Below are 24,060 nucleotides of genomic sequence, written 5' to 3'. Positions count from 1 at the left end.
TGGTTAGAGCCCACAAAACTCTCAATGAGAGGTCCTGGGTTCAAAATCAATGGATTACACCCACCCCCTTGCAAGAGGGGGTTTACATGCTAATGTGTTGTAATGTCCAGTGTGCAATCTGGCTCCTCAAAGCTTTGTTGTCTGTGGCACAGAGACATTGCCTATAATGGACATCGAAGTTTGCAACTCTGCTCTGGCAGCTTGTCTGCTGATTGGCAAATATCTGGAAGGGTGGTACTTTCTTGTGGTATAGCCTGCCAGCAACGGTAATGTTCCCAGCAGAAGTGATGTGCATTGCATGTAGTAGTATAACGTGTTCAAACATCTTGCCTATATCAGTAGCCCTCTCTTTGTCCATACAGATCCACAGGTGTGGCAGAGGAACCCGATGTGCTTGTCAAAATAGGAATATAGATATCAAAAGGGTGTCTTGCCCCAACACTGAAAAACCCTAGACTTATACTGAAAAGTTGTATTTGTTTTAATTGATGGTGTCTTTGTGAGTTTTTATCAGCTTGTGAATCTGTGAGTTAGTTGTAAATCCTGGATGTTATGCACATAGCAATACTATCATGACATTTGCATTATTCATGGGAATGCACAAACAGGTGATGATTAATCTTACTGAGGTTTGGATTGATACAGTTTGACGCTCATTTCACATTGGTATTTTTGTACAGTATCCTGTACCTCCAAGCAAGGAGTCACATGGGAATACCGATCGGATTATCAACCCGTGGCTGAAAACAAGACCTCGAGACAAGGTTCGTGTCACTTCTGATGTGACTTATCATCCAAACATATGGTTTATAATTCAGACTGGTCTCTTAAGGTTTTGAATTTGTTAAGAAGTGTGTGGTTAAAAAGAGACATGATGTTTAAGCTCTTCAATAGCCCAAGTTAGGATCTTAATACTGGAGGTTTCAGGTGATTCTTGTGACAAAGGTTTAGGCTTTTTGGAACGATTTCTGGATGTTTTGAGGTTTCAGGTGATCGTTGCAACAAAAGTTTCTGGCTATTCTGAAAGGGAAACCAGTTTACGGGATAATCCCAATGGGACACGTGTTGATGCTGCTAATATTAAAGAAAGTGTGGAGAAAAGCTTAAAGCGCCTGGGTACGGACTACATTGATCTTCTCCAAATCCATTGGTATTGTACTTATCCTCCTCTTTTCTCCATTTGTACGTGTTTGTCATCAAAGTTTAATGTTCAAAATCTATGAAGTGAAGGTTGCATTCTGCCACTTGCTAGTTATTAATGGTTGTAATCCATTTTTTATCAAAGAAGATAGCCAATCATAATAAATGCTGAATGGGGTTAGCGGGTATTATATGTGCTGTATTTATGAGGTTTCCCTATGTACAAGTGTCTAGCGAGGGAATTTAGAGGGCTTAATCCTGGCCAATGTGGAGGAAATGCTAATGGGATGCTAAAGGTGTCAATAATTATGTAAGAGGTGAAAGGCTTAAAAGAGGCTTAGGTGTTGGGAAGCATGGGGTAGTAATTGGCGGTTCAGCAGAGGACGATTTTAGAAAGGGGTTTGAGGAAAGTTCTGTACATGTTTGGAGGAGTGTCAAGGCTAGTAACTGCATTGAAAGAAGAAGCCTTTTGTACTTTGTGAGATGTAATGTTTACTATAGAAGCAACAAGCAATTAATCAGTAGCCTTTTGTACTTTGTGAGCCGTAATGTTTACAATAGAAGCAACAAGCAATTAATCAATGCAGCTGAAAACAGGGTTTATGGTCTGCATATCAGGGCTGAGAGGATTAAGTATTGGAAGAAGGAGATGCTTGGGGCCTGTCACGTGCTCCATTGGGGGCGTAGAATCTAGATGTTGAGGCTGCCCACACGGTCCTCCCCGAGAGAGAGAACAATCCTCTGTGCGTGGCCCGGGATGATGGTGCCAGAGCAACCACTTGTGTGATGAGTCAGCTGCTAACAGAGATGCTCACCCCTCCCTGGTTTCCTGTCAAATCCCCACAGGATCACCTCGTAGAACGCTCCTGGTACAAGACTCGAAACCTGCAAACAAACCAAACAAACGTGTAGGGGGTGCAGGCCTTACTCACCTCCCAACCTTGACAGCCGTGTGCAAGCCCACAAGTCTTGGCTGTCCCCACCAGCCACCAGCTGAGCTAACTAGATGGACGTACTGACGAATCTCTACCTCGTGACATCCCATACCGCCACGAAGCTACCCTCGCGGGCCTCGAGACTGTTGCCGGCTTTGGCTGCATAAAGCAGGTGCACGTCTGCACTAGATCCAGGCTCCTGACCATAGAGCTCTTACAAAGACACGCGAGACTCTATATGAACTAATGACTAACCTTGGCCACCCTTTATAGGCTTTTGGCTGGTCATCGGGTGTCCACACTTGGACGCCCGCCCGTCCATACTTGGGTGTCCGCCCGTTAGTCTATCCCTAACTCAGCTCGCCAATCAACCTGCCTAGCTCCAAGCTTCCACAAACCTCGAAGCTAGTCTTGTGTGCGTGTAGCACATGGTAGATACACTGTGCACATGACATACTCCCCTTTCTCTAAGAGCTCACTCCTGAGCAGCGAGCTCACTAAAAAGCCAGGGTAATCTCTCTGAAGGGTAGTCAATGTCTCCCATGTAGCGTCCTCCTCAACACGATCCTTCCACTTGATCTTGTATTCTGTGATAAGTGTATTGTGCAATCTTCTTTCACGAAATCCAAGAATCTTTTCTGGTTCGTGTGGAACAAATGTCATGTCCTCGACATCTATAATTTCTTGAGGAGTAATTAACGGGTCTATTCCACCTAGTACTTCCTTAAGTCTACTGACATGAAATACAGGATGAACTTTCACATGAGAAGGTAAATCCAATTCATATGCGACTGAATCAATCCGTCGTGTAATACGAAATGGTCCACAATATCTAGGGGATAATTTCGGAGATCGACCTGTCCGTAAAGTCTCGGAATCTTTCGGAACTCGCAAATACACCATCGTTCCTTCAGAGAACTCTCTAGGTGAACGATGTCTATTAGAATCAAATCTGTCTCTGTCTTGAGCACTTCTAATAGATTCCTTCGCAATTTGTAGCATTTCTTGCATATCTTGCAAAAAATTACGTGTTGCATCATGCTGAAGTCCTGAGAATCCCACTGTAACAGGTGATCTAGGTTGAAAATCATACATAAGCATGAAAGGACTGAAACCTGTACTCGTATGCTTAGTACTGTTATATGCAAATTCTAACATAGGAAGATAATCCTTCCATGAACTCTGTCTTTTGGATACATATGCTCGAAGCATATCCTCCAAAATCTGATTCACTCTTTTAGTCTGGCCACATCAGATTGAGGATGATAAGAGGAACTCAAATTCAAAGTTGTTTCCAACTTCTCAAAAACAAGTCTCTAAAAATCATTGGTAAACTTAGAGTCCCTATCATTGACTATGTCCTGCGCAGTAACCCGTACATTCTAAACAATTGTTCGATAAATTGCCGTGCTAATTGCGTCGCTGTAATGGTCTTTCGTGTCGGTAAAAATCTAGCCATTTTTGTCAAGCGATCTACCACAACCTAAATAGAATCGTGGCCTTGATGTGTTCTTGGCAATCCGGTAATAAAATCCATGGAAATACTTTCCCATTTATTACCTGGGATTTGCAAAGGATGCAACATCCCAGCCTGTCTAAAGCGTTCAGCTTTATTTGCTTGACAAACTTGACACTTGAGAACATAATCTTCTACATACTCTTTCATCTTCGGCCAATAAAAAGTGTGTTTCATTAACGATAATGTCTTGTGTACCCTAGGGTGTCCAGCAGCAGAAGGGGCGTCGTGACACTCCTTAAGAATCTTGGACCTAATGTCCGGGATCTGTGGTACACAAATTGTCATCACGGAATAGTAAACCATTCCGAATCATCCACTGACCTCCTGCAGCCTGAATGGTAGACTGATCAGTCATCGAGTCTTGGTCAATCAATGAGCTCCCGTCTTGGATCTTCTGCCAAAATGGACCAAAGTCTTGCAAAGCCCTCTCAATGACTGAAATAAGTTAGTAGAACTCTCGGTGAACGACAAAGTATTGACCTCTCTAATTCGACTAAGCGCATCTGCGACACTATTCATGGACCCTTTTCAATAAAATCTTGCATTAATTCAGCCCATCGAGCTTTCCTTCCTCTCAAATCATCTGTATCACATACATACTTGATTGACTGATGATCAGTCAATACCACAAACTTGGAGTCATATAAATAACCGATCAATCAGGTCATCTGATCTAGGGAGAGAATAACGGTTCTTAATTGTCAGCTTGTTCAATCTCTTGTAATCTATACACATTCTCCAGGTGTTGGCCTTCTTTCTCCTAAGCAACACAGATGCACCCCAAGGTGATTTACTTGGACGGATCTGGCCCATTCTCAAATAATCTTGGAGTTGTTTGGCCAACTCATCTTCCTCAGCGTGGCTCATCTTGTAAGGTGGAATACTAATAGGGTGAGCACCAGGGACGAGGTCAATACGATGATCTACTGCTCTTCGGGTGGTAAGCCCGATGGCAGTTCCTTAGGAAATACATCTTGAAACAAATCAAGTATCTTCTTTAATTCTTTGCTTTCAAACACACTTAATTCATTGACATCCATAGTAGGTATGAGAAATGAAGAAAGTGAAATCAAGACACAATGGAAAGCAGTATACAAAGAAGAATCCATTATATTACCAAAATCAACTGTATGTACAAGAGGTCCCTGAGAGAGATGTATACAATCACCTAAGATACTATATTGGGTGTTCCTATGTTCAAAAGAAAAAATATGACTAGACTAATCTATCTGGACTTGAAGAGTCTTAAACCACTCAATCTCTAATAACAAGTCTACATGCTCTAGGTGCATAATATAGCAATCCAGAGTATCTTCATAGTCGTGAATCCGGATCGGTAGCATCTCCACCTTTCGATCATCCCATACTTGCCGACCCATAGGTAGGCGTACCTCATAGGTATGATCGCTGGGTGTTATGTCAAGACCCAATTTCTGCACAAGTTTGTAATTAACAAAATTGTGTGAGCTGCTAGGGTCCAGAAGAATGTGGATTCTATGGCCATTCACTTCTCCATAAACTCGGAGTAGATCATGCACGCCAAAAACTTTACAGTTGAACAGACAATCAGAACATGAACTAGGACGAGAAAGTACAGTACCTGTCAAAGACAACTGGTTAGCTGCCTTTGGCTTGGGTCTTGCGTTGATCTTGCATCCTTTTGCTTCGGGTACTAGTTACGCATATGTCCTTTTTCTTCGCAGATGAAGCAACGTCCCTCCTCCTTGAGCTTCAAAGCCTTAAGGAGACGTTTTTTCTTCGCTAGGGTCGAAGTTGAATTCTTCGAAGGTTGGTCTGAAGACTTTCCTTCAGTCGTGCTAGCCGTCGGTGCGGAGAACTTCCTTTTGTGCTTGTTTCCCTGCTCTGTAATGGGTTTAGACTTGGAAGAGACCATTGTATCATCATAGATACGAGCGGAATGAATGGCCTTATCCAAAGTTTTGCATTTGTTGTTTTTAACTTGTAAACGGTACGAGTCAGGTAAACCGGCTACGAAGAAACACAAAAAAGTGGTGGAATTCATCTTCGTAGCTTTCATTTGGAAGTCCCTAAATTTCTAGAGATAGACCTCATAAGTGAGGTTCTGCGACAGGTCATGGTCAAAGTAGCAAACCGGGCAACAACATCATAGTCATTCTCTTTCTTGAGAAATTCTTTCTTGAAGACTTCTTCGAATTGTGCCCAAGTCGTTGGTTTAGGGTTGAGTTCTTTCCACCAAAGCAAAGCTTTGCCTGAGAGGAAACCTGTTGCTAATTGGATCTTTTTGCCATTGTCATGTGGATGAAACTGAAAATGGACTTGCCACTTATGTAGCCAAATGTCCACTATCTCTTTGGTACGCTGCTTTTGCTCGCTCCCAAACTGTTCCGGAGTAATGTTGGGGCCTAAAGCAGATGCCAAAGTATCCATACCAAAAGAGTAGATAGGGTAGTGGTCAACAAAGAGATGGAGTTCTGTAAAGCCTGCATTTGCGCGGTGATTTGTGCTTGACGTTCCGAGGAAGAAGCTTCGAGAGCAACTTCAAACTCTTGGAAATTTGATTTTTAAACAAAATCGTGGAAAAGATCGCCATCGGTGGCTTCCATAGCCGGGAGGTCTTCATGTTCGGGAATGGGCTCCAACTCGGATTCTTGGGTCGACATCTTGAAGAGGGCAAGATGAGAGAAAAGATTGATCTTGCACAAATAAGAGTGCTAGAGAGCTTGAGAACTTGAGAGATGTGTGGCAAGAAGCCCGCTTAAGGGGAATTTATAGGCTTCCCCAAAAGCTTACTTAGCTTTTGCTTTTGTGTTTTTTTTTGTTATATATATATATATATTATATATATATATATATTCTATTTTCTTAAAAAAAAAACACTTATAAAGCAACACTTGGGTTTTTAAAACCCTTTCACTAAGGTTCAGCAAAAAACGAAAGCAAAATAAACAAGGTGTGGGTTTTTTTATAAAAAAAAAACGAAAGCTAAAAAAAAAACCTACACGCGTATGCTTTCGCTTTTTTCTACTGCGCCTCAACGCCCATCGCCTGCCACCCGTACGCCTACGTGAACCCGCCTGCATAAGCTATCGCCTGTGCACGTTTATTCACGCCGCACCTATGGCGGCCTGTGCGTACAGATGACTGACTGTGCTTGGCTGCGCCTGGCTGCGCATACAGCCCGTGTGCAAGACCCGCTTGCCCACGTGTGCCAGTCTGTGTGTACCAGCTTGCTTACGTGCACCATCCTGTCCGCCTGCGTGTACTGGCACTTGTGACTAGTGTGGTGACCTTGCGCTGGCATCTTCACACATGTAGGGTGCGCAGCCTTCAGGCGATACACAGACATGAACAGCCTTCGCTTCTTCCTCTCTCTCTCTCTCTCTCTTACAAAAACACAGCCGACATGCTGTTGCTTCTTCTCTCTCTCAAACTGTTCAAACAGTTGCAAAACATACAGCCCTTCTTCTTGCTAAGCAAACCAACCCTTAACAAGACCAAAACCTTCATCACAGGTTCCTATGATGCAAAAGCAACATGCTGAACTTGAAAAAACAGCAGAATACACAGAAAAACAGCAATCTTCTCGAACTCGTACCTTTTCATAGACCTCATCTTCTCTACCTACCGACTTGCTCGTTCTCGAGGCTTGCTCTGATACCACTGTCAAATCCCCACAGGATCATCTCGTAGAATGCTCCTGGTACAAGACTCGAAACCTACAAACAAACCAAACAAACGTGTAGGGGATGAAGGCGTGACTCACCTCCCAACCTTGAGAGTCGTGGGCAAGCCCACAAGTCTTGGCTGTCTCCACCGAGCCACGAGCTGAGCTGACTAGATGGACATACCGACCAATCTCTACCTCGTGACGTCCCATACCGCCACGAAGCTACCCTCGCGGGCCTCGAGACTGCTGCCGGCCTTGGCTGCATAAAGCAGGTGCACGTTTGCACTACATCCAAGCTCCTGACCATAGAGCTCTCACAAAGACATGCGAGACTCTATATGAACTAATGACTAACCTTGGCCACCCTTTTATAGGCTCTTGGCCGGTCATTGGACGTCCACACTTGGGCGCCCGCTCGTCCATACTTGGGTGTCCGCCCGTTAGTCTATCCCTAACTCAGCTCGCTAATCAGCCTGCCTAGCTCCAAGCTTCCCCAAACCTCGAAGCTAGTCTTGTGTGCGTGTAGCACACGGTAGATACACACTGTGCACATGACATTTCCTGAGGACCAAAAGCTAGGGACCAGAAAATGTGATTGTGTCGTGGAAGAATTTTTTGGAAATGTGTAGACATGCCTATGGTCAAGTGATCCTCTTGAATCATGAGGACATCTATTGAAATCAAGGTTTGCATAGACCAACATCCACACAAAGCGATTAACATTATGCTAATCTCACATAATGATGCACCTTAAGCAAAGACTAATGAAACATTAAGCAACACTAATCAAAGAGTTAAACACACTTGAGAACAAGCATAATGAAGCTTGACACAAGGTAGCATAGTTCGAGCAACACTGAAAGGTATGACTGAAGTGTAATCGTTTCACATAGCTCTATTATCACAAAGATGCATAATACAAAGTTGGGAGAGAGTGTCCATAAATAGGCCCTCAAAGAAACACTCCTAATCTCCATGACTCTCTCCACCTCCCTTCATTATCTCCACCTCTCTAAATTAGGGGATGTGTGGCTTGATTCTAGGAGATACCAAGCTAGGGCCTAAGGTTATACCTTTGACCCTCTTAACACCAAGGTATTAAAGTCACCTAGGCAACGTGTCCCAATGCATGGATACACACATGTATGGATGCTAGATGACATAGTAATTCCAACACCCTCTCTTGATCTAAGCATACATACCTTGCAGGGTGTGCTTGATCAAGGACTCACAAAAGAACAAAATGCCCATTGGCTATAAATGATATATCAAAGAATGTTGTATAGTTTGGACGACACCATAACTATTCCTTCACATATATTAGGGATGTGAAACGTAGAGAGTACAACACAGAAGGTACAACCATTGCCAGATGAGGTATCACAAAGTTTACGAGGAATTAGATCTGAAGTGGGTACTCTTCCTAGGAGTACTACTGCTTGTAGTAGATCACATATTCACCAAGTCGATGAAAACCGCATAGAACCTTAATGACATGTTGCCACTCATTTCATGTCAAGGACAAAATCATATAGGGTTTGAGAATAAGCATGCTGCCACTTTTGTTGAAGAATAAGTTGATCTACATCCATTTCTTAGTGTGTGACATTGGATTTAATACACTTATGCTAAGGGTATAGGCAAAGGTGTGAACCATGGGTTAGCTTGTAACCCATGGTTATTGACTAGCATTAAAGGCACCTCTTCTAGGTGGCAAGAGAGGGGCAAGTGGGCAAGTGGATGAGAGCTAGGCGTCTTTCTTCCATGAGCCTATAAAAGCAGGGTCTCAACACCTTCTCTAGTGTATGAGAGCTCTAGCATTCTTGTATATACTGTGTTTAATCCAAGCTTTGTGTTACTTTGTGAAACTTTGGCTCTTATGAGCATGTTGGCTTTTCCTTGAGTGAGTACTATATCCATTCTATGTGTTAAGTAACTACAATGACATGTTTTAGATTCTCTATCATTGTTACTTAATGAGTATCCATTAGTTTAATCATTGGTTGATTTATTGCTTAGTATTGTTATAAGCTATCACAACATCTATTGGTGATTAGCTTCATAACTAAGAGAATACAACATTTGGTATCAGAGCTCGCTTCCATGGGAGTGTTCTCAATCATTAGTTGAGAGGGGCATCTTTGTGTGTGTAGGTCTAGTAATCTAATTCACTAATTCAAGCTTTGTGTGGCTTCTAACCTTTGTGTTTGAAAGCAATTTTTGTTTCATTTGTAGAATGGTTTAACATCATTGATTTGACATTGGTTCAATGCATGAATTGCTGAAAACTCTTATCTCATAGAGTGGCACTTTGAGAGTGAGAAATTTTCAAGTGTGTACTAACACATCTTTGTGAATGCATTCAAGCTATGTGTGTAAGCTCTTTCTTCTTCATGTGTGTGACAGCATTGAGAGAGGGAGCAACATAACTTTGTGAAGAGATCTTTTATTTTCACTCACTTGAGTTGCTCAAGAGTAAGTGAGGAGAGAGAAGTGCTAACTGTGAGAAGAGGGTTGAGAAAATCTATGTGTGAGCTGTTGCACTTTGCCTTCTTATTGAGCATGCTGCCAGCCCTTCTTAAATAGGCGGCCAACCAACAAAGCCTCAAGCGACTGCTGTGTTCTTAGAAACGTCTCTGCAGTTCTACTAGCTCCTAGGCATCAGGTGCGCCTTCAAGTTCGTCTGAAATTACTCTTCCATCTTCTCCTGCAGCGCCTGGCTAGGTGCGCCTTCAAGTTTGTCTGAAGCTGCTCCTCCACCTTCTCCTGCGACACCTGGCTAGGGCCGTAGCTCTCGTGATCGATTTGTAGTTGCAGCCCGACAAACTGCTTGATGGTGTTTGTCAACATCTGCAGCTCAACCGTGTGAGATGCACAAGTGCATTGACTCGCCTGCACGTTACTGTGGCATCAACTGAATGCTGTAGATGCTGCATTTTGCTGAATGAAGGCTGAATGCTCAAGCGTTGATGCTCCTATATGCTGATGGATGAAACGCTGATGGCTGATAGGCTGAATGCTCCAATCGCTTATGCTCCTCGGGCTGAAGGCTCCAAGCATTGAGGTCTTCTGGGCTGAATATGATATGAATCAATGAATGAATGATATGCTCAACTATTTATATGGACCCTAGATGCTGGTCGGCTGGTTGAAGGGCTGGCCGATTGCATCTTGTCCTGGATAAATGGATAAATAATGTAAAAATGCCTATTAAATGCTATGAATTATGGAAAAAATATTGGATAAATTCTAATAAATGCTAGATGTTATCTGAAGGCTTTTGCAATGGTCTATATGCAATGGATGAATGCTATGCATTATGCAGAGTGCTTTCTAATGCAAACCCTAAGGCTTCTACTGACTCTACATGCATGAATGCATCTCTTCAAGTGGGTTAAGGGACTTGGATTGATTGACTGACTATAGGAATGACCTACGTAGCTCGTGCGCCTGACTTATCCTAGACTTAGGATTACAATGGGGTCACGGCGTACGACAAATATCATCCTAAAGAATACTAATAATGTACAATGTTGTACTGATGATGATGAGCCATTTTGTCACCATGCACTACAGTGCAGAGTGCATGTGACATTCCCTCCTGCTTAGCTTGGCGGTAGGTTCATGGCTTCCAAGTAGTCTGCCAGCAACTGGGGGTACTCTTGAAAGAACTCCTCGTCTAACCAAACGACTTTGTGGGTACCTCGATCTGGGAACTTCGTATAGAACTGATGTATCCGTCGACCGAAACCATGCTTCCAATGATGAAGAAGAATCTGCTCAGGCTCGATGACTTTTGCTTCGTCTACCACGTCTGGTTGCTGTTCATCTGAAACATCAAAAACTTCTGGTCCAACATATGGTTTTAGCCAAGAAACATGGAAAACATCATGCATTGTCTAACTGAAAGGCAACTTCAACTTCATGGAGACATCACTTATCTTTTTAACTATTGGGAAAGGTCCAAAACTACGGAAAGAAAGCTTAGGACAATGTTTGCCCACTTGTTTCAATCTCTGTGTCATGATGTGCAGATAGATCCAATACCCTTTCTTGAAGTGGACATCTTGTCTAGACTTATTTGCCTGTCTGCTAAGCTTCCTGTGCTTTGGTCAAGCGGTCTTTAATTGACTCAATGATTTCGGAAAATGCTTCCTTTGTTTTGTTAGCCTCAAGAGATGGAGACACCAATCTTGTTAAAAGAGAAGAGAAACGGCGACCAAAGACTGCTTCATATGGAGTCCGTCCGACACTAGATGAATGAGTATCGTTCAAGATGGCTTGGACCAATGGAAGATAATGTTCTCATTGGGACTGTTGGTCATGACAATATGACTTGAGAACATCAAAGGGCAACTAGTTATAGATTTCTGTCTGGCCGTCTATCTGTGGATGGAATGTACTAGACAACTGTAACTTAGTTCCAAAGTTTTCGAATAATGCCCTCCAAAAATGCGAGGTAAACTTGGAATCTCTGTCCGAGGTAATGGTGCTAGGCAAACCACAAATGGAGTACTAATGTCTGAGAAAAAGACGGGCTACGTCCCTAGGTGTGGCCGTAAGCTTGCATGGGATGAGCATGCAGAATTTATTGAAGCGATCCACAATGGCAAAACACTGAGTGTTAGGGGATCTGGTGGATGCTGGTAGAGACTCTCCAAAGTTCATAGATATGTCGATGAAAGGTCCGTCTCGGGGATAGGCAAAGGTTGAAGTAACCCAGTCTTCTTTGTATGTGGAACCTTAACTTTTTGACAAATCTTACAGGCTTCAACATGTGAATATACATCACGCCTCATTTTTGGCCAATAAAAGGACCGTTCTAATTTCTGTTGATACCTCTATGTTCTCCAACTATGGAGTCATGGGTATCATGGAGAAGAGTTGATTGCTTTTCCCGAATGACACAGAGGCGTTTCTTGAAGAACAACCAACTGTTCTGCACTCAGGCTCAGAAGTGAGGGTCAAATTGTACTGAGTACCAAACTCAGGGGAGTCTACATACTGGTCTTTCATGCTATCTAAGTCCTTCCCTGTGATTTCGAGAATGGTAGACTCCTGCACTGCCTGGATGAGCATCTGTAAAACTGGGTTATGCTTACCAGGGATGCACTCGATCATTTCTCCAAATTGTTGGCATAGGAAACTTATTCTTAATGGTGAGTTTATTCAATGCCCTATAGTCTACACAAAGGCGGGCAGACTTGTCCTTCTTTTGGACAAATAGGATGGGTGCAGAAAATGGTGAGAAAGAAGGCCGAACGAATCCGGCTCGGAGGAGCTCAGATAACTATCTTTCTAGCTCGCCCTCTAAAGTCTTGGAAAGACAATAGGGGAACCTCTTAGAACTTAGGAGGTTCTGATCCAGGGACCAAATCGATATGATGGTCCTTAAGACGTGATGGAGGAAGACTGGGCGGAAGATCGTCCCTAAGCATAATATCTTGATGTCTGGACACGAGGTCTGCTAATTGAGGGACTGAAGATGAGATAGGTGCTATCGATGAGGTAGAGACTATCTGAGCACGAACATAAAGTAGTGTCCCTTCTGCTCCCTTGCCAATAGCTCGTCGGGCCTAGAGGTGCGAAATCAATGGGATGCCAAGAATGCTTCTATCCCCACGAATCATGACGGGCTCAGGAAAACCTTTACAGATAGTAAAAGTGTCCTGCCCCCAATCGGGAATAGGCTCATATTGACGAAACCACTGGATTTCTAAGATCATGTCACACCCCAAAAGAGGCGAGACAATGGAATCTCGTTGGAATGAGGCCTTTTGAACTTCAAAGGCAAACTGCTATGCCTTTTGAGATATGTGGGTGCGGAGACTAGGTGTGAACTTGTCCACATCCAAATGATACGGCACTAATGTTCAGCTCATCTTGTTAGCTAACTGGGGAGAGATGGCGTGCTTAGAACTGCCCATGTTAAATAGGACTACAAACTGCCGGCCCTTGGCAGAGCCATAAGCTCGGATGAGGCTTTTCTATGCAACATCGCTCTCACCCTCCTGCTTAGCATCAAATACCTCGGATGGCATAGGATGCATAGAAGGTAAAAGCTGAACTAGTAGACGGGGCTGGAGGAGCTGGGCTATGGTTTTTGCGGTAGTCGGAAGAGAAAGGTCTCCTTTTGGGGAGACTTCTTGGGTACTCTCCTCTATAGACATGATGCTGAAGTCGGTGGTCGTGCCGGAACGCAATCTGACCATCCAAGGATGCCCTCACGCTAGGATACGGTGTGTGTGGACAAGATGAATCTGATACCAATGTAACATGCAGCGGAAGTTTCGTAATTAAGGATCCTTTCACACAAATGCTCACACCGTCTTCTGTATTCTGAGTTTGTGAGTTTAGTAATCCACTTTATGACTTTAAAATTTAAGAGATTTGAGAGAGAGAGAGAGAGAAATCGTACACCGTATGGGGTCCCGAATTATCCACTGAAGGTCCCCCTATCCCGTTACCGGAATAGTATTTGCTTTATTACTGTGAAGAGACTGATTGTGGACTGACGATAAGCCAAACGCAAGATCTCTAAGGACCAAGAGTCGAGCTGAACTGTACACGGTTGTAGAAGCACCAATGATGACCAATCTCAAGCCTATGCACTCTTCCCAATGGATGTAGGAAGGCTGCAAATCTGAGGCTGAGAGAAGGGGCTGATTCGGACTGTTCTAGGCTATGTATGAGTGCTGAGTTTTACCTTCACCAAGTGGTTGTAGCAAAATGATGCAGATAAGGATGCTGAAAACTGTATGTATGCTGAAAACGCAAGGTGATCTGTAGGGCTGAATGCTGTAGATGCTGCGTTTTGCTGAATGAAGGCTGAATGCTCAAGCGTTGATGCTCCTACATGCTGATGGATGAAACGCTGATGGCTGATAGGCTGAATGCTCCAATCGCTTATGCTCCTTGGGCTGAAGGCTCCAAGCGTTGAGGTCTTCTGGGCTGAATATGATATGAATCAATGAATGAATGATATGCTCAACTATTTATATGGACCCTAGATGCTGGTCGGTTGGTTGAAGGGCTGGCCGACTGCATCTTGTCCTGGATAAGTGGATAAATAGTGTAAAAATGCCCATTAAATGCTATAAATTATGGAAAAAATACTGGATAAATTCTAATGAATGCTAGATGTTATCTGAAGGCTTTTGCAATGGTCTATATGCAATGGATGAATGCTATGCATTATGTAGAGTGCTTTGTAATGCAAACCCTAAGGCTTCTACTAACTCTACATGCATGAATGCATCTCTTCAAGTGGGTTAAGGGACTTGGACTGACTGACTGTCTAAGGCTGAGAAATGTCCTACGTAGCTCGTGCCTGACTTATCCTGGACTTAGGATTACAATGGGGTCACGTGCGACAAATATCATCCTAAAGGGTAATAATAATGTACAATGTTGTACTGATGATGATGAGCCATCTTGTCACCATGCACTACAGTGCAGAGTGCATGTGACACCCGATCTCACAATGGCCATAGACAACTATGTGAATCTCACAAATCCTCTCAGTCTCACACTAGGTTGGATACACCTAGAGAGCCTTGCTCATCTAGTCTTCAATCTCATATTGAAACATTTGTGTGCAACATCACTTTCTAACACATACCTTCCATTTGATACTCTCTTAAGGCACTTGTGTCAAGAGAAGAATTTGATGAAGAGCCTTCAGCAGGTTCCACCCTTAAGTTTATGAAGGGTTCACCACCCACGTGTGTGTGTGAGATAAGATGATGACAAGCAGGTGTCCTTTCCTGTTCGCAGCCTGTGTGTGTGAAAGAGCTGAGACCTGCTAGGCCTCTCTCTATGCAGCCCTGTGCAGAGAGAGAGAGAGAGAGAGAGAGAGAGAGAGAGAGAGGCGCACTGTGTACGCAGCCCTGAATGCAGTCCTATGCAGCAAACTGCCTTATAGGGAAGAGTGAAGGTTGTGATCAGCTGTCTCCCCTCCTCTTGGGCGCAGCCCTGTATGAAACAGAAAGAAACAGCTATGGGGCCTGCCTGTTGGTTCAGTCCGGCGAGGGAGAGGAACGATGGATTCGTTCAGTCTGGGGAGAGAGACAGACAATTCCCTTCGTTCAGTGTGCAGAGAGAGAGAAATGATATATTAACGTCCTCAAAAGGCCAAAATGACCTATGAGACCAAAAAGGTTACAACAATTGGTGGATCTGATACAATGTCTGTGTAAGAAAAGCTAGAACAACTAAACAACTAACTGAAACGGAAACAACAACTATGAGGAAAAGTAAGGTACTAGGAGCTCCTAATGGATAACATCTGGGAAGGAAAACCCCAGCAACAAAGTTAAGCATCATATACATCACTATCCAAAGATGTCTCTCATCGGTCGATGGCGGATATCCTCAATGTTCTCCATGGTGAGTACTCTGACTGGACGTCTCCCATGCCGCGCTAGTATGGTCATGATCCTCTGTTGTAGTCTCCGCCGGTGTCGAGATGGGCCTCTCATCTTGGGGCGCCTGGACCGCCCCAGCTCTATAGCCCGATCAAAGTGTACCTCTGGTGCGGCTATACTCTGGGACTAGCTGCAATGCCTGCTGGCTTGACTGCTCAATCTCTGGTCGAAAGAAGTCTGTAATCTGCCTCTGTAGGTGTCTCTTCCTCTCTGATCCCCTCCCTCTCAAGAGACCCTCTCTATGTCTACGCAGCTCTAGCAAGAATAATCCGAGGCATCTCTGATCCTGGTATCTCATGACTCTGGAAAGTGGTCTGAAACCCTCTCTAAACAGGTAGTGAAAACGGCCTTGTATCTCATAATCTACTGGACAGTGACATATGTAATGTAACTCTGTCTCTGGCTTCATCTGGCACAACAACTGACAAATCTTGTGGTACTCCTCTGAATTTGCCAGTCTCAATCTCTAGCTGGTGAGAGAGAGAGAGAGAGAGAGAGAGAGAGAGAGAGAGAGAGAGTCAATGGCCTTGGTTCCATCTGCTGAGGGAGTGAGAATCGAAACTCTTCCTTCAGCCCTGACCATGAGAGAGAATGAATTATGAGAGGTCCAACCCTTCTTTCAGTCCTGTCGGCAAGAAAGCGAAAGGCGAAGGCTTTCGTTTCTGTTTGTGGAGAGAAGGAGAGAGAGTCGATGACTTGCCGGCTGCCCCTTTCCACATGTTGACCACCTTTGTCATGCATGCCAAGTTGCTGTTAGAAGTCATCTCTTGTCTTTATCAGACACCAGGGCCTCTGTTGTGGGTGTGCCCGCCCTTTGTAGGTGTTCTCTCATTTTTCCTTACTCCCTGTATTTTTTCCCGATTTTTCCATGGTGTGGGAGGCTACCTTGTGCTGGTAGGATGGTCCAGATGCTGGCTGACTGGAGCAAGCCGACCTCACATGTGTGTGCATGCTGGCCGACTGGAGTAGATGCTGGTCGGGTGATTTCAGCATGCTATCGGCTGCTCTTCTACAGGCCAACTGCACTCATGGGGCCATATAAAATGGCCCCATGGCCCCCCACTTCTTGTATCATCTTTTCATTGCGGGATCTTGTGCATAGAGAAGAGTTACACGCCTATCTCTCTCCTTCTCTTGTGCTGTCTATTTTCTGCACTCTACTTGCTCTTGTGGTCTTAGATTTGGTTATAATCTCCGCTGCGTATTTTGACATGGTATCAGAGCCCTAGGCTCTTGAAAGATCTTGGGAGTTTTCTGAGCAAGAGGGGGATTGTTGCGTTGCTGATTGGTGGACTGTTGGGGACTGTTCGGGATGAGAAGTAGCAAGAGTAAGGCGGGCTAAGTTGCTGGAAACTGTACTTGTTGTACCAACCATTGTACCTATTGTACCAACCATTGTACATGTTGTACTGGCTGAGTGGAGGGTGTACCAACTGTTTCAGATTCTGTAGTTGTTGTACCAGCTCTATTGGTCCTGCCCTGACTTGTTTTGGTTGCCCATGGTACTGCATGACTGTTGATTCATCATGATTCATGTGACATGAACACTTCAAACTTATGTTTTAACCTATGTAGTGTCATGTATGGGTTTTTTTTTTTGGGTGGCATGGAATGATGGATGATTGGATCATGGATCATGGATCATGGATAGTGGACCATGGTCTTTGAATCACGATGGCAGACTTGTTAGAGCTCGTTGAGAAGCATGTGAAGTTCCCAACTCTCCCCACGTTCCCAGTGGACCGTCAGTTGGACGTGAACAATTACGGCATCTGGAAGGTTATGATGGAGTCTGTGCTAGAGTCATATGACCTTGCTGATTTCATCGTTATCGGGGTTCCACGGCCGGAAGCAGAGGAAGGGGAGTTACATCTTCCTCAACTGCACACCACACGTAATCAATCACGTAAAGCATATGACGCTGGCCAGAGGCATATGGCAGCACTTGGCTTCTCTTTATAACAAGGGTATCGCCCATGAAGAGGATTTCCTTGGAAGTGCAGATGCGGGTTATGAACCCTGCAAAGTCGTCGACGATGCGGGAGCACATTAACAAGCTGCAGGCCCTTCAACAGGAAGTCCTCCAGGTTGGGAAGGAGATATCATCAAAAGATATGGCCATTACTTTGCTGTTCCACTTGCCTGCTCGATATTCCACTTTCTACTCCTCTTTGATTACTAGTGGCAGGCTTAGCACCATTACCTGGGAGGAGCTTGTGCCCATGGTCTTAGACCAAGAGGAACGTTTCACGAATCCTCCTCACAGCGGAGGTTTGGAGGCCTTAACTGGCCAACGGCTGAAAGGCCGGAATAACAACAAGGGCAAAGAGAAGGCTTCACCAGAGAAGTCTTCTGAGAGGAAGCCTGATACAGAACGAGAGAAACTGAAATGTATGTATATGTGTGTTTTCATACATACATACATACATACATATATATATATATATATGTATGTTTGTATATACACACGCACACCCATATACATATACATCTACGTATGTGTATACACATATGTGTGTGTATATATATATGTATATATATATGTATATGTATATGTATATATATATACATGTATATGTATATGTATATGTATATATATATATATGTGCGTGTGTGTACGTATATGTATATATATATACATATATATGTACACATATATATGTATATATGTGTGCATATATACATACACATATATATGCATATATGCACACATATATGTGCACATATATACGTGTATACATATACATATATATATGTACATGTACACATCTGTATACATATATGTGTATACATATACACATATATATGTATACATATATGTGTGTACACATATGTATAGATATATGTGTACATGTACACATATGTAACATGGAGTCGAAGTATTCGTAATTAAGGATCCTATGACACAAGTCTCACACCGCCTTCTGTATCTTGAGTTTGGCGAGTTTAGCAATCCACTTTTATGACTTCAAACTTTAAGAGATTTAGAGAGAGAGATAGAAACTACACACTGTATGGGGTCCCGAATTACCCACTGAAGGGCCCCCTATCCCGTTTCGGGAATAGTATTTGCTTTTATTACTTTGAAGAGAATGACTTTGGATTGATGATAAGCCAAACGCAAGATCTCAGAGGACCAAGAGTCGGGCTGAACTGTACACGGTTGTAGAAGCACCAACAATAACCGATCTCCAGCCTATGCACTCTTTCGAATGGAATGAAGTTTGCAAATGTGAGGCTGAGATATGGCCTGTTTGGGATTGTTTCCAGGCTATGTATGAATGCTGTAAATGAATGAATGCATGCGGGTTAGCTTCACCAGAGTGCTGTAGCAAAACGATGATGATATGAATGCTGAAAACTGGTTGTATGCAGAAAACGCAAGGTCTCCTGAGGGCTGATTGCTGCTGCTGCGTTTTACTGTTGGAATGCTGAAAGCTCAAGCGTTTATGCTCCAATAGGTGAAGGATGAAAACGCTGCTCCAAAACACTGATGCTGTTGGGATCTATGGGCTGAGCGGTCAATCGTTTTATGCTCCTTGTGCTGAAGTCTCAAACGCTTGACTGCTTGATGGCTGAATTATGAGATAGATTAGGTATGAATGCTAGATGCTCTTTATATGAGTGCTAAGGGGCTGGTCGGTTGGCTGTAGGGCTGGCCGACTGGATCCCTAATACTACACGATTGGATATTATAAGATAAATGGGTTATAGATGGTATTTAAATGCTTAAAAATGAGAAATAAATACTATAAAATATGGAAAAATTACCAGATAAAGATCTGATGCTTCTGCAATGGTCTAGATGGCCTACATGCATATGGGATGAATGTTATGTACAAATGCACACGTCCCGATGCAAACTCTAAGGCTTCTATGACATCTATATGCATGAATGATTCTCTCCAAGTGGGTCAAGGGACTTTAATTGATTGACTGACTTACTATGGTTGAGGAATGACCTACGTAGCTCTTGCCTGACATATCTTGGACTGAGGATTACAATTGGTTCACGGCGTATGACAAATATCACTCCTAAAGGGTTCTAATATTGTACAATGTTGCACTGATGATGATGAGCCATCTTGTCACCATGCAATACAGTGCAGAGTGCATGTGACAACATATATGTGTATGTGCACATATATGTACATATATGTGTATATGTACACATATACATATACATACATACACAACCATATACACACACACGAAGAGCTGTGTGAATATATGCTCTTATGTGTGTGTGTGAAGTGCGTGTGTGAGAGCATATCTTGATACAGAGTTCTACACCCACTATTGGGCACTGATGACGTTAGTGGGGATGTTGTAGTATCTAGTCCATACTACGCATAATGGAGTTGATAGTTATATAGTCTTGTGGGTTGACTACCATGAGTATATAACATGTACGTTCCTAAAAGGTGAATTTGGGCATGTTCTTGGATTCATCTACGTGTGTGTGTGTGTGTGTGTGTGTGTATATATATATACACATATGTGTGTGTATGTGTGTATGGATGTCTATATATAAGTGTATATATATATACACGCATGTATGTATTTATGTATATAAAGCCTAACCCTTAGCACACGTCCATAGCCCTAATCCTAGGTTTGTCAAGACATAACTATATATATATATATATACGCATGTATGTATTTATGTATATAAAGCCTAACCCTTAGCAGACGTCCATAGCCCTAATCCTAGGTTTGTCGAGACATAACTATATATATATATATATATATATATACACCCCTAGTTCTAATCCTAGGTTTGGCAAGACATAACACTATATATATATATATATATATATATATATACATACAATGTACATGTATACATACATACATACATACATACATACATATATATATATATATATATATATATACATGTACATACAATGTACATGTATATATATATATATATATATATATATATATATATATGATGTGGGAGAAACAGGAATTAGGGTTAGGTCATGTGGGAGACATACACAGAGAAACAAGGGAGAGAGAGAGAGAGAGAGAGTTGTGGGGATAAGTCAACTCATGATATGAGTGTGTGACTCCCCTATCACACATGTATATTGCACTAGTACACATAGTGCACTTAGTACATTAAAAGTACTAAGTGTACTATGTACTATAACTTATGGGCTTGTACACACTATAAGGGTGGGCATTATGCCTTTACCCCAACAACCTCCCACTTAAAGGCAAAGTGCCCTTAAGTAAAGGAAAAGAAAAATCAGCATGTACATGATAATATACAAGGCCATATCAAGGCTGAAAATGGCCTCATCCAATGCCCATCAAGTGTCTGCAATGAGCAAACCGCTCCGGAAGCAAACTCTTTGTCAACAGATCAGCCGGGTTGTCATCAGTATGAATCTTAACAAGCTGAATTTGCTTGTTCTCTATCACCTCTCTGATGAAGTGATACTTCACATCCACATGCTTCGTCTTTGCATGAAAGACAGGGTTCTTTGCCAACTGGATGGCACTCTGACTGTCACAATGCAACAATGGAATATCCCCTGTATAACCCAAATCAACCACTAACCGAGATAGCCATAATGCCTCCTTGCAAGCCTCTGTGGCTGCAATATACTCGGCCTCTGTAGTAGATAAGGCTGTGCACTTCTGCATCCTGGATATCCATGACACAGCACCTCCTGTGAATGTAAACACATAACCGGTAGTAGACTTCCGGTTATCTGGATGACCGGCATAATCCGAATCCGTGTAACCATGCACTAATGCATCCTGTTTGCCAAAACAAATGCACAAATCCTGTGTGCCCTTCAGGTATCTCATGACACCTTTCACTGCTTCCCAATGCTTCTTGCCAGGGTTGGCCATGTATCTAGAAACCACTCCCACTGCAAATGCAATGTCCGGCCTAGTAGCAACCATGGCATACATGAGACTGCCACAAGCTGAAGCATACGGAATCTTGGCCATATCAGCCCTGTCTCTATCTGACTGTGGGCTGTCCATAGCACTGAGTTTCACATATGGAGGCAAAGGAGTACTAGTCTTCTTCCCCCCGTCCATATTGAACCTCTGCAAAACTTTGCCAATGTATTCCTTCTGAGACAAATACAACACATGCTGATTTCTGTCCCGAAGTATCCGCATACCCAAAATGTGATTTGCATCACCCAAATCCTTCATATCAAAGGTTTCATGCAGCCTCTGTTTCAAGGTATCCATCTCCTTACGAGATTTCCCGGCAATCAACATATCATCAACATACAAGATGAGGATCAATAGACTGCCATCCAAAGCTTTCTTGGTGTACAAGCAGTGATCTATGTCACTTCTCCTGAATTTCTGGGATTTCATGAATGTATCAAATTTGTGATACCATTCCCTTGGTGCCTGTTTGAGCCCATAAAGACTCTTTTTCAGCTTGCATACAAGCTTCTCCTTTCCACTCACTGCTGCATATATATCTCCTCATGGAGATCACCGTGAAGAAAAGCAGTCTTCACATCCATCTGAATCAAGTCCAGATCATCATGTGCAACCAAAGCTAATACAGCTCTAAGTGTGGTCATTTTGACCACTGGAGAGAAGATTTCATCAAAGTCCACACCATATTCCTGCTTGAAGCCCTTAGCCACTAACCTGGCTTTGTATCTTGGCTTTGCATCTGGTGCAACTTTGAGCCTGTATACCCACTTGCATGGCAAAACCTTCTTGCCTGCAGGCAAATGCACCAACTTCCAGGTTCCATTTTTGTGCAGAGAATCCATCTCTGACTTCATGGCACGCTCCCATAGAGCTTTGTCTGCCCTCTGTAAAGCCTCCTTATAACATGAGGGCTCCCCACAGTCAGTAAGCATCAAGTAGTCAACCCCTGGAACAAACTTGTCAGGGGCTCTGGAGGGTCTAGTGGACCTCCGTACCCAATGACCATCATTTGCAGGTTGCTGTCCAGCCTGCATATCACCCATTGGTGGCTCCTGTTCCATGCCATAAGGCTGAAAAATCATGCCCGGTATCTCCTCTAACTGTGGTATATCCATAGGGATATTTTCTGCCATCTCTGGCTGTCCATTTGGACCATTTTCAGCACCATTTAAGGGCTGGTTTTCCTGCTGTAATGGCTGATTTACAGCCCTTTGTTGTTGTCCATGATGTCCATCATCATCAAAGATGACTCTGCCAGGCTCCTGTTGCCTTGCAGGCTCCTTATACATGCATGTTTCATCAAAAATGACATCATTGCTGCGTATGATCTTTCTATTCATGGGATCCCAAAGTCTATACCCCATTTCACCTCTGTCACCATATCCTAGGAGACTTAGGATCAAGTTTGGTGCACATTTCCCTGCGTATGTGCACGTACGCAACGCAACCAAACACTCTCAAGTGCTTGTATGACGGAGGCTTCCCTGTCCATACTTCCTCTGGCACTTTCCCACCAAGCCTCGTGTTAGGTGACCTATTTATAAGGTGAACGGCTGTCATAACAGCTTCAGCCCAAAAACCATGAGGTAATGCAGCATGTGACAACATAGAACGGACCTTCTCCTGTATGGTCCTGTTCATCCTCTCTGCTGTCCCGTTTTGTGGAGGATCATAAGGAGTAGAGAGCTCCCTCTTGATGCCTTTAGCATCACAAAAGTCCTGAAACTGTTTGGACATATACTCTCCACCATTGTCGGAACGCAAAGCTTTCAGTGTTTTGCCAGTTTGATTCTCAACAAGAGCAACAAACTTCTGAAACACTGAGAATGTATCACTCTTCAAACGAAGAGGATAGACCCACACCTTGCGTGTGGCATCATCTATAAAAGACAAAATATTTTGCCCCTCCCAAAGAAAGCTGAGGCATCTCACATACATCTGTACGCACAAGCTCTAACTGAGCATCTTTCTGTCCAAGAGCTTTCTTGTGGGGGCACTGTAGTTGCCTACCATATATACAATGCTCACAAAACTGAAAACTTGAAAACTTTAGAGAAGGCAGGTAACCCAAACGAGACAATTGCTCCATTCCCTTGACACTCATGTGTCCCAACCGGCTATGCCACATAGAGATTTCCGGCAGCTCGGTTGCATTTACATTAGCATGGTGACAAACACCTGCATGCATGAAGTAAAGAGTGTCCACCTTAGAGCCTCTGGCAACAACCAGTGAGCCCTTACTAATTTTCCACTTTCCACGACCAAATGTGGTAACATAATCAGCATCATCAAGCTGTCCAGTAGAAAGCAGATTCTTCTTGATCTCAGACACATGCCTGACATCATGGAGCATAAGCTGTGAGCCATCTGAAAACACAAGCCTCACATCACCTCTGCCAAGAATCTTGCATGCATGGTTATCACCCAAATAAACCACTCCTTCATTGCCAACAGTATACCTGA

General features: G+C 43.3%; 1 protein-coding gene across 10 annotated transcripts in view; it reads left to right on the top strand.

Moving 5' to 3' along the window:
• LOC147635339 (uncharacterized) overlaps nt 1-24,060 on the top strand; it is a 90,784-nt gene that overhangs the window by 14,975 nt on the left and 51,749 nt on the right. For all 10 annotated transcript variants that reach the window (XR_015266636.1, XR_015266631.1, XR_015266633.1 and 7 more), the window contains exons 3-4: nt 681-764; nt 990-1,150. Coding sequence is in view for 4 of the 10 variants with exons in the window: in XM_086802576.1 (XP_086658702.1) it covers nt 681-764; nt 990-1,150 (245 nt within the window). In the remaining 6 variants the exon portion in view is untranslated. The remainder of the gene's footprint in view (nt 1-680; nt 765-989; nt 1,151-24,060) is intronic.

This window comes from Cibotium barometz, chromosome 9, assembly GCF_041138505.1.
Source record: "Cibotium barometz isolate CiBa-2024 chromosome 9, ASM4113850v1, whole genome shotgun sequence".
NCBI lineage: Eukaryota > Viridiplantae > Streptophyta > Polypodiopsida > Cyatheales > Cibotiaceae > Cibotium > Cibotium barometz.
Note: the sequence above shows the minus strand (reverse complement) of the source record. Positions and strands in the feature narration are given on the sequence as shown.